Genomic DNA, 11,441 nt, shown 5'->3' with positions numbered 1-11,441 from the left:
TCGGCATGATCCACTGAAAAGCTTTTATTAAAAACCCCAGGGTGGGTGGGGGTGGGGGTGGGGGGAGGTTCAGTCCTGCTGCTTGGTTCGGGAGGCCTCGGCATTGGCCCGGAGAACAGCCCCTGGGGAGGGGTAAGGGCGCTGCTGGAAGAGGGGCCCAGCTGCTGTCGTGTCTGCACCTGTCTTGGCCTCATTCCGCTTGGGGAGTCCCGTTGACCACGTGCCCCTGGGGAGTGATAGAGGGTCAGGGGTGGAAATGTCTAGTATGTGTAATGTGTCAGGCACCCTTGCCCCCAACAAATGATGAAGGGGGAAAAGAGATAGTGAGGAAGAAAGGAATGATCAGTGGTACAGTGAGTCAAGGAAAAAGGAAGGGGTCTTGAGGGGTGGTCACCTACCGGGGTGCATCTGAGTATGAGCTGGGGTCCATGGGGTCTAATTCTTCATCCTTTCGGCTTGCTGCTGTGGAAGTACATAGCAGAGTGGGGTCTTCCACAGGGGCACAAGGAGTCCCGTGTCACCGAGCTCTTCCCCAGAAGTGGAGCCTGTGGTTGCCAGGCCCAAGGATCTGGCACTCACGAGAAGCCAAGTGATGGTTTCCTTACACTGTGGGCCCCTGGTGCCTCCCCGCCCCGCCTCACCCCAGCTTACCCTTCTTGCTCTTAGGGTAGGGAGCCAGCTCCTCCCGGCGATGATGGCGCCGTTCTTTGCTCTCTTCTCGGTCGACCTTGTCATACCCACGGTCCCGGTCCCGGTCTCGCTCTCTCTCTCTATCTACCTTGTCATAACCACGCTCCCGGTCCCTGTCAGACTTCTCATGGTTCCGCTCTGACTTCTCATGGCTGCGGTCTGACTTCTCATGACCTCGGTCCGATTTCTCGTGGCCACGGTCTGATTTCTCATGGCTCCGATCCAGCTTCTCCTCAGCGTCTGGGGACATGAAAACCTTGTGATCCTCTCCCATGATCCTCCTCCCACCTCAGAACCCAGCAGCCTTGGCCTCCAACAGCCTCCCCTGCCTGGGCTGGGCCTTCTGGTCTTACCCGCCCCTCCTTGATCCACTAGAAGGCCCTGAGGCACCCTTGTATCTGCCAACTCACCTGCATTACTGCTCCTGAGCTTCTTGGCAGATTTGGTAACAACAGAGTTGGGGTCATGTGGGGAAAGCCAGGACACAAGGTCCGTGTCCACATTCCAGTAGTAAGGAAGTCCGCTGTGAGGCAGTGGGGGGGAAGGGGAAGAGAGGGAAGGAATGTCATCACAGATATGCTCTCCTTGTAGCCTCAACCCGTCTCCCCAATCTCTGCCTATACCTGCCCCATTCCAGGACCCCACAGGGAAGACCCCCCCTAGATCTCTTCTCCAGTGGCCCCCATTTACCCCTTCCCAGGACCAGACATCCTAGAATGTGAAGTCAAGTGGGCCTTAGAAAGCATCACTACGAACAAAGCTAGTGGAGGTGATGGAATTCCAATTTCAAATCCTGAAAGTTGATGCTGTGAAAGTGCTGCACTCAATATGCCAGCAAATTTGGAAGACTCAGCAGTGGTCACAGGACTAGAAAAGGTCAGTTTTCATTCCAATCCCAAAGAAAGGCAATGCCAAAGAATGCTCAAACTACTGCACAATTGCACTCATCTCACATGCTAGTAAAGTAATGCTCAATATTCTCCAAGCCAGGCTTCAGCAATACATGAACCATGAACTTCCAGATGTTCAAGCTGGTTTTAGAAAAGGCAGAAGAACCAGAGATCAAATTGCCAACATCCGCTGGATCATGGAAAAAGCAAGAGAGTTCCAAAAAAACATCTATTTTTGCTTTACTGACTATGCCAAAGCCTTTGACTGTGTGGATCACAATACACTGTGGAAAATTCTGAAAGAGATGGGAATACCAGACCACCTGACCTGCCTCTTGAGAAACCTATATGCAGGTCAGGAAGCAACAGTTCGAACTGGACATGGAACAACAGACTGGCTCCAAATAGGAAAAGGAGTACATCAAGGCTGTATATTGTCACCCTGCTTATTTAACTTATATGCAGAGTACATCATGAGAAATGCTGGGCTGGAAGAAGCACAAGCTGGAATCAGTATTGCCGGGAGAAACATCAATAACCTCATATATGCAGATGACACCACCCTTATGGCAGAAAGTGAGAGGAACTAAAAAGCCTCTTGATGAAGGTGAAAGAGGAGAGTGAAAAAGTTGGCTTAAAGCTCAATATTCAGAAAACGAAGATCATGGCATCTGGTCCCATCACTTCACGGGAAATAGATGGGGAAACTGGAAACGGTGTCAGACTTTATTTTTGGGGGCTCCAAAATCACTGCATATGGTGACTGCAGCCATGAAATTAAAAGATGCTTACTCCTTGGAAGGAAAGTTATGACCAACCTAGATAGCATATTCAAAAGAAGAGACATTACTTTGCCAACAAAGGTCCGTCTAGTCAAGGCTATGGTTTTTCCAGTAGTCATGTATGGATGTGAGAGTCGGACTGTGAAGAAAGCTGGGCACCAAAGAATTGATGCTTTTGAACTGTGGTGTTGGAGAAGACTCTTGAGAGTCCCTTGGACTGTAAGGAGATCCAACCAGTCCATTCTGAAGGAGATAAGTCCTGGGTGTTCACTGGAAGGAATGATGCTAAAGCTGAAACTCCAATACTTTGGCCACCTCACGTGAAGAGTTGACTCATTGGAAAGACCCTGATGCTGGGAGGGATTGGGGGCAGGAGGAGAAGGGGACGACAGAGGATGAGATGGCTGGATGGCATCACCGACTCGATGGACATGAGTTTGAGTGAGCTCTGGGAGTTGGTGATGGACAGGGAGGCCTGGCGTGCTATGATTCACGGGGTCGCAAAGAGTCGGACACGACTGAGCGACTGAACTGAACTGAGGGATAGCACAAGAAGGGTGAAGTCAGAAGTTAGCTCTCCCTCCCCACCCCCGTGTCGTCAGGCTCACCAGGAAGGGTCAAACACCTTGTACCAGCTTGGTGGCAGGCCCTCCAACCGGGTAGCCTCATAGTCCACAGGATCATCGTCATAGTCCTCAGCAATGATCTCTTCCTCTGGTTCTGGCAGGACAAGGAAGGGAAGAAGACAGCAGTAAGAACCAGGGAGATTCCCATTCAATCAGGGCCTGGAGAAACACAGTCACATTCACGTGGACTGCGTGTGTGTGTGTGCACTCCAGGTCTCACATGCCAGAGCAAATAATGCTCATGTTCCAAATCCAAGTATCTGAATATCAGGATTTACCAAAAAATTTATTCAAATCTGTTTACAGGTACTGCTACCCAAACTTATCTGGTTTCAGACTTTAGAAAGGGATACATTTTTTAAAAAAAGTATCCATATTTATTCAGCTTCTGAGTTCAAATAGTATGTGACAATGTATTATGCAAATTTGAATAAAATGAGTTTCAACAGCAAGGGGTTTACCTAAAAATATGTCCAAATCTATTCAGCTTCCACGGCTGGCAAATATGGGGTTTCTGACTCCTATATTGGAGAAGGCAATGGCACCCCACTCCAGTACTCTTGCCTGGAATATCCCACGGACGGAGGAGCCTGGAAGGCTGCAGTCCATGGGGTCACTGAGGGTCGGACACGACTGAGCGACTTCACTTTCACTTTTCACTTTCATGCATTGGAGAAGGAAATGGCAACCCACTCCAGTGTTCTTGCCTGGAGAATCCCAGGGATGGGGGAGCCTGGTGGGCTGCCGTCTATGGGGTCGCACAGAGTCAGACACGACTGAAGCGACTTAGCAGCAGCAGACTCCTATATATTGACTAGCAAGTTTGGACAGCAAGGGATTTATCCAAACACTTCTCTGAATCTGTTCAGTTCCTGATGCCTGCAATAATTGTCAGCTACTATCAACAGAATAAAGAAAGGTGTATGAGTACTTGGACCTCAGTAGTCCTATCACAGATTTCACCCATGGATATAGTTAACAATGAAATGTATATGTCAGCAACAGCATAGTGCCTGTCACACAATAGGCCCCAAATAGATGTCAGCTACAATCATGAACATTGTTAGTAAGATATATGCAGTTAGTACAGGGCCTGGTAGCAAACAGCCTTAAAATAAATACCGTATCAATATCATTATCAGTATTATTAACCAAAGATCTTTGTTTGGCACACAACAGGCTTGTAATAGATGTCACTTATCAATAAAGTGAAAATAAGATGAGTTTTCTAGTACCTGGCACACCTTAGCCCAAAATAGATGCCAGCTTTTACTATTATTGATAAATAAGGTATAAATACTAGCAACAGCAGCACAGTAGGCCTAAATGATAGATCCTATCATTACTTTATATACTGTTAACCACAGTGTGTATGATAAGCACTTAAGTAGACTCAAAATACATATCAACTACTGATATGGTGAACAATAAGGTATGGACAACTCACACAGTGCCTAGTTCCACAGCAGGTCTGAAATAATGTTATCTACTAGTATGGTACAGAACAAAGTATCAGCACCCTGCGACCATACTTGGCCGACAGGAGGCTGCCATAGGTGTCAGCTTACTATTACTATCCTTATTACACTTCCAGGAATTAACTGATGGGTTAAACTTTGGCTACAGAAGACCCCAAAATACACATCAACTGTCAGTATCAAGGACGAAATGTCTATTCCACACCCCACCTCCCCTCCTCCTCATAGGATAGGAATATGCTATGCTAAGTCACTTCAGTCGTGTCCGACTCTGTGTGACCCCATAGATGGCAGCCCACCAGGCTTCCCCGTCCCTGGGATTCTCCAGGCAAGAACACTGGAGTGGGTTGCCATTTCCTTCTCCAATGCATGAAAGTGAAAAGAGAAAGTGAAGTCGCTCAGTCGTGTCCAACTCTTAGCAACCCCAAGGACTGCAGCCTACCAGGCTCCTCCGTCCATGGGATTTTCCAGGCAAGAGTACTGGAGTAGGGTGCCATTGCCTTCTCCGAGGATAGGAATAGGGGTCAGTAATACGTATTGTTAACAAGGAAATGCCTGCCACCCCAATGCTTGGTGCACAATAGGCCCATGCTAGATATCAAGTGCAGTATCCACAACAAAGTGCCTGTCAAGCCTGGCACATGGTAGGCCTCTCTTCTCTTAGTTCTCTCACCAGGCTCCAAATGTTTGAGGATGCCTCTCTTGGCCAAGCGGGTCTGCAACGCAACGGGCAGCGGCATAGCCGATGGCAGACAGGCCTAGGGAAGGACAGACAGACTGAAAAACAGCTCAGATGAGGACTGAATCTGGTTACAAGAGTAATCAAGCGCCTCCCCGCAGCATGTACTCAATCTGGACCCCCCACCTACCCATCTACACTATAAGGGAGACAGACCCTACCCGCTGAAAGGTGGAAGGGGTTGTAAACAGCAATATCACCAACACTCTCACCAACTCTGCTCTTCCAGGCCAGTGGCTCCAGCACCGGGTTCCCGTCCTAGGCCCAGGCTCCGCCCATCGCCCAAGAGGCCAAGCGCGGCTCCCCCGCGACCCAAAATGGTTTCACCCAACGTCCCCCAAAGACTGCTGGGTGGGAGGAACCAAAGCGTTGGGATGGGGGAGCACAGTGTACCACCTCCTCCAGCTCCAAAAAATGCGCCCACCCCGACATTACCAATACAGTCACGCAAGTAGTGGACGACTGTCCAACTGGCCACCTCTCTCTCGTCGTCTCTATGAGCGCCAGGACCACACGACTCTCTTCTCCCAAAGCACAGAATGAGTTTCTCTCTCCCCGAGCTTAGAGGTAACTGGACGACACTCACGCAGTGAAAAGATGACGCAAACCTGCCTAGCCAATGAGTGTGCGCTTTGGTCTGAAGTCTGGCGAAACAACCGAACCGTTGCCCTGGGATAGGTAGAATACTCGGGCGCCTGTTTACGTTTCCAGTGGAGGTGTGGCCTGGCCAGGGTTTAGCGATACTGCGCGGCCGGACGCCGGCGCCATGGAGGAGTATGCTCGGGAACCTTGGTACAGCGAGGGGCATAGGTGTCGGGACTGTTACTGCGGCGCCACGGCCAGCGGTGGGAGGCGGGTGGGGGAGGCACGGGCCACACAGCGCCACGTCCCAGACTCGGAAGACATTTAGACTTTTGTTGTCTTCTGCTCCTCTCCACTTGGTTTCTCTTACTCGGGCTCCGTTAAAAGGGGCCAAAATTGTGTGCCTGCAGAAGAAGGTGCGGTGCAGGACGGACCACTCCACGTTTCCCTTGATTCCGTACTTCCCAGTCCCTCTGTTAAAGACACGCTGGTCGAATCCATTCCAGCCAGGGGGTGGTGCGGTGTTGAGCGGAAATCCCCTGGAAAAACGCATGGTTTTTCCCAGGTCGCTTTGGTTAATGCCGTCGGGGCCTGGATGAGCCTGACCATGATTGTGGTCACGGAGGGGTGATGGGTCCTCCGCACTGTATGCGCTTGATTTTTCCCAATTGTGCGAGGGTGAGAAGGGAAGAGGGCGTGACTTTGTTGGACGTGCTCATTGTCGGAAAAAGGGGTGCTACCCCATTCTGCTTAAGGAACAGTGCCTGCAACACCTGTAGCGTAATTCAAACGTGCCACTTCTTTCCCTCTCATTAATTCATTTAATCTTTGATAGTAGTCAAGCAGTTGGTTGATTCCCTGGTTGGCTGTGAAGGGGAGGGGCGGACAGGGCCAAGACTGATGTTTTCCACTCTTCGCATTATTTTTTGCTTAAATGAGGGGGGAAATAATCCCAGTATTATCTGAAGTGCTAGTTCTCATTTGGGTGACGTATTGCTCCCAGTTGGAAAGAGATCTTGTGACTTGGCATGAGGGAGCGCTCACATTAACCTCATCCTCCCCTTCCCACTTGCAGCCCATGGAGAATTGTGGATGATTGCGGTGGAGCCTTCACTATGGGTGTTATCGGCGGTGGAGTCTTCCAGGCCATTAAGGGCTTCCGCAATGCCCCTGTCGTGAGTCCTAGCCTTCCCTGAGTGCTGCTGAGGTCCTGCCCTGACCACATGGGATACTGTTCTGAAACTGCTTGGAACTGCCAGTCACGTGCACTTATTCATTCTGGTGTCTGCTTACCTACTGTGTGCCAGGCCTAGCTCCAGGATCTGGGAGTTTGGGGGAACTGCAAACATGACCTCTGACCCTCACCCTGCTGGATCTCCTCGGAAATACTGTGCTGTCAAAAGGGTCATAAAACCAAAACTTAATTGTGTGCAAAGTCAGTCAGATTTTACCTAGAGTCAGATTCTGGGTGGGAAGCCTGGGAAAAGGGAAGTGACAGGAGTTTAACTGGCAGGAGGAGGACAGCCTTAAAGTTGAGCAAATGCTTTTAATGTAATATAATCAGTTCTCTCTGTCTGACAACTCTCCCCTTTTCCCTTCTTGGGACATCTCATCAAATGTCATGACTTTAAATGCCATCCACTTGCCAAGGTCTCTGCAATTTCTCTATCTAGCCCTGTACTTCCTCTCAACTCCTGGCACTCTATTTCCTGAATCTTTGTCCACGTTTCTCCCTCTCATCCTCAAGGTCTCAGAGCAAATGCCCCCTTCCTTTAAGAGGCCTTTCCTGACCTCTCAGCCACTGTCATAGTGCTTTATCTCATTTCCTCTAGGGTCCCGATTGCTGCCTGAAGCTATCTTGTTTATCTGTATCCTTATTCAGGATCTGTCTCTCCCACTATAATGTGAGCTCTGAGAGGGTAGGGGCCAGGTCTACCTTGTTCACTGCTGTATCCCTGCATATACCATGGTGCCTGGCACATCGGTGCTAAGTACTGAATGAATGAATAACTTCCTATCCTAGCTCTGAGAGCACTTGTAATGGGCCCTAGTTCTTGGCCACTTCTCCACATCTGTACCCTTGAGGCTCCTAACAGGTTTCCTCCCTCCATTTCTCTCTTAAAAACTAGAAACCTTATCTGCCAGTGACCTGAACCCTGCTCTAACTCCCTTACTCCTCACTTTCCCTCAGGGAATGCGGCACCGATTGAGAGGCAGTGTCAATGCTGTAAGGATCAGAGCCCCTCAGATTGGAGGTGAGAGGTTTGGGGAGACAAGTGTGATAACAGAGTTGGGAATGCTTGCTCCTTGGAGTCTAGACTGTAACTTGAGGGTCCAGATTCTAGCCCCAACTCTGCCTGGGGCTTCCTGGGGGGAGTGATATTTCTCGGCAGTTTCATACAGGTGAGTTCTGGAGTTTAAATCCAGGCCCTGGCTCTTCCCTGATGTCTGTGTGACTTTGGGCTAGTGGCTGAACCTCTCTGAACCTCACCTGTAACATGGGAATGATAAAAAGCACCTCAATCAGTTTTGTAGTTTATGTAACTTACATAGTACTTACTAAGTGCTGGTTGCTTGTTAAGCACTTTAATATTAACTAATATAAATTTTCAGAAGTCAGTAACATGCACTGTATAGATCAGGTCATGGCACATGGTAAGACTTCTGTAAATATTTTAACTATCATTGTTAACTGGCTCTCCTCACCCATTTCCTTCTCTCCAAAACCCAGGTCAGATTCCAATTCTATGTGGTAGTTATGAAGGTCAGAGTTGCTCTGTTAAAAGCCGTATAGACAGGAGTTCCCTGGTTGCCTAGTGGTTAGGATTCTGGGCTTTCATTGCTGTGACCTGGGTTCAGTCCCAGGTTGGGGAACTGAGATCTTGAAAGTCCCGTGACAGGGCCCCCCCCAAAAAAAAAAAAAAAGCCACATTGAGGCACACAAGTCTGCTTGTAACCATGTATCTGCTCCCTATGAAGGTGAAGGGAGTGCTGATGGGGATTATAAAGAGCTTGAAGGAGCTACCACAGGGACAGATGGAGATTGTCCTCTAGGAGTTTGCCATCTGCCTTTATGTCTGGTTATTCTCCCCATTCTTTGCCACAGTATTCAGGCCCTGGGAGTCCCTGAGCCATGGTTTCTCAGGACTACCCACGGACACTGATTAGGCTTTGGTTCCCCCACAGGTAGCTTCGCTGTGTGGGGGGGCCTATTTTCCACCATCGACTGCGGTCTGGTGCGGCTTCGGGGCAAGGAAGATCCCTGGAACTCCATCACCAGTGGAGCACTGACCGGGGCTGTGCTGGCTGCCCGCAGTGAGTGCCCCAACCCTAGGCCCCAGCCCCTTCCACCCTGCTCTGCCTGTTCTCACCGCTCTCCACTTCCCCCGCCCCCTCCTTTCTCCAGGTGGCCCATTGGCCATGGTGGGCTCGGCAATGATGGGGGGCATCCTGTTGGCCCTCATCGAGGGTGTTGGCATCCTTCTCACTCGCTATACTGCCCAGCAGTTCCGCAATGGTGAGTACCCAGTGAAGCTGGTCAGGGAGAGGTGGGAAATGCTCTGTCTTGTCTCCTCCACTCAACGTTTACCTGTTTATTTCCTTTCCAGCACCCCCATTCCTGGAGGACCCTGGCCAGCTGCCCTCTAAGGAGGGTACCCCAGGCCCAGGCTACCCCAGCTATCAGCAGTACCACTGAGGAAGTGACCACCTATCACCGCCACTGTGGGAGCTCCTCCTCGGTCCCCTCCCCGATGATCTACCTCGAAGGGAGGGCTGGCTCCCAGTTGGCCCATGGGACCCTCGAGAGGGCCTCTATCTGTTCCCTTATCCCAGGTTGGGGGTGGGGCACCCCAGCTGCCCTGATGGATGGGTCCCTTTTCTCTCAGGGCACCCCAACCCCCACTCATATGTAACATGCTCTCACCCCAATCCCTTTGCATGGCGCTCTGATGAGTATTTAAAGCCAGTTTTGAAAATGCCTGTGTATGTACTCCTTGAGCCACCCATAGGAGCCGCTCCTAGAACAGGGGGCAGAGCCCTCTTCAGGGATGTGGGAACCATCGCATTTGGAGTCACACAGAGAGTCGTCTCTAATAAAGGTTTGTGGATGAGTGAGTAGGAAGGGGTCTATGAATCAAGATGGGAATAGTACATGAATAAGGATGTGTGGGGGCCAAGTGGTGATCACAAGCAGACAGAAGAGGAACGGGCTTAGAAAAGGAGTAAACACAGGTTGCTGGGGTGGAGGGGGTGGTTCAGCATGTGGCACCTCTGATCCCTCTCCCCTACGTCCCCATTGCCAAGGCTGAGAAATCTGACCTCACAATGAACAGTCTGCCTAGATAGCAGTCCCCGCATTTGTGAAGATAATTCCCCCCTCCATGTGGCTTCATCAGGGACCTGGGATGGAAGTAGGGATCCAGGAGACCCAGCTTCCTTGAAGAAGGTACCTTTAGTTTCCTCTTCTGCACCACAGCCATATTTGTGCTCTGCGATGCTCAGTGTTGTCAGTATTTAAGAGTACCACAGAAAAACCAGAAAATTAGTTTTCATTTGAGGGTGGGGTGGGGATTATGGGAAAGAGAACTTCCTGGATAGACATTGGCCCCAAACACTGTCTCTTGTGTGCAAACACCTACATGTGTGGGGCAGACGCCTCCACTGGGGTGCAGATGGCCTCATGGGAGACACACAAACTGTCCCTTGCACAGAGGTGGAAATACTCTCTCTCTTATACAGAGTCACTCCCTGGGGGTGCAAATGCTGAGTTCTCAGGCCTCCCAAGGCCTCAACAAGGACCTAGTGATCCTTGATGGTGGTAGAACTGCAGCACTCCTTGATGGACTCAGTGCCAGGTATGGGCAGCCAGCCCAGTGCCTGTAGCTCTCAATGTCACAGCAGGGCTCTAGCCTTGAATTTAGAGACTCCACCATCACGCCACCAGCAGCAACACAGCTGCCAGTTCAGGACCTGGTCTCCAGCCAGACCCAGGGTATCTCGGTCTGCAGCCCTTGTATTTATAGGCCACTTCCGTTGGTCCCGCCCATTCAGTGCACCTAGGCCTCACACTTCCTGACTTCCAGACCCCATTCCCCACTGTTTCCAGACCCCACCCTCCTCCTATCAAACAGGCATGCCCTAGCTCTTCTAAGCATTGTTCTCCTGTCAGCCCTCTGTTTCCACCATCCTCAGCCCTCTGTAACATCCACAGACGTCTCCAGGATCTTCCCGCTCTGGTCCACCCTCTCTCCCACCCAGCCCTCTTAGCCTCCTGCAGGCCCTCTATCAACTCCAGCTCTCCCGAGACCCTGCCCCTGCTGTGTCTCCCTTAGTACATTTCAGTTCAGTCACTCAGTCATATCCAACTCTTTGTGACCCCAGGCTTCCCTGTCCATCACCAACTCCGGGAGCTTGCTCAAACTCGTGTCCCTCGAGTTGGTGATGCCATGCAAACATCTCATCCTCTGCTGTCCCCTTCTCTTGCCTTCAATCTTTCCCAGCATCAGGGTCTTTTCCAATGAGTCAGTTCTTGGCATCAGGTGGCCCAAGTATTAGAGCTTCACCTTTAGCATCAGTCCTTCTAATGCATATGCAGGACTGATTTCCTTTAGGATTGACTAGTTTGATCTTGCAGTCCAAGGGACTCTCAAGAG

The 11,441-nt window shown here is 50.5% G+C and overlaps 2 protein-coding genes across 7 annotated transcripts; one reads left to right on the top strand and one right to left on the bottom strand.

Annotated features, from left to right (window-relative positions):
* PQBP1 (polyglutamine binding protein 1) lies at positions 1-5,813 on the bottom strand. 5 transcript variants are annotated; one of them, XM_070365692.1, is made up of 7 exons: positions 5,684-5,813; positions 5,140-5,224; positions 2,971-3,082; positions 1,101-1,213; positions 652-930; positions 399-462; positions 1-226 (listed from the first exon to the last, which is right to left on the bottom strand). In XM_070365692.1, exons 2-7 carry the CDS (start codon positions 5,204-5,206, stop codon positions 70-72), a joined length of 792 nt encoding a protein of 263 aa, XP_070221793.1. In that variant the 5' UTR covers positions 5,207-5,224; positions 5,684-5,813; the 3' UTR covers positions 1-69. The 5 variants fall into 5 exon arrangements, with proteins under 5 accessions (XP_070221793.1, XP_070221794.1, XP_005887724.1 ...); XM_070365693.1 differs by having other exon boundaries at positions 399-459; positions 5,641-5,788; XM_005887662.3 differs by having other exon boundaries at positions 5,641-5,786.
* A 36-nt stretch (positions 5,814-5,849) lies between these two features.
* On the top strand, positions 5,850-9,766 carry TIMM17B (translocase of inner mitochondrial membrane 17B). 2 transcript variants are annotated; one of them, XM_005887667.3, is made up of 6 exons: positions 5,850-5,997; positions 6,863-6,962; positions 7,979-8,042; positions 8,974-9,102; positions 9,194-9,304; positions 9,396-9,766. In XM_005887667.3, the coding sequence occupies exons 1-6, from the start codon at positions 5,972-5,974 to the stop codon at positions 9,482-9,484; spliced, it is 519 nt and encodes a 172-aa protein (XP_005887729.1). In that variant the 5' UTR covers positions 5,850-5,971; the 3' UTR covers positions 9,485-9,766. The 2 variants fall into 2 exon arrangements, with proteins under 2 accessions (XP_005887729.1, XP_014334157.1); XM_014478671.2 differs by having other exon boundaries at positions 5,957-5,979.
* The last annotated feature ends 1,675 nt before the right edge of the window (positions 9,767-11,441 follow it).

The sequence above is a fragment of the Bos mutus genome, chromosome X (genome assembly GCF_027580195.1).
Source record: "Bos mutus isolate GX-2022 chromosome X, NWIPB_WYAK_1.1, whole genome shotgun sequence".
Taxonomy (NCBI): Eukaryota; Metazoa; Chordata; class Mammalia; order Artiodactyla; family Bovidae; genus Bos; species Bos mutus.
Note: the sequence above shows the minus strand (reverse complement) of the source record. Positions and strands in the feature narration are given on the sequence as shown.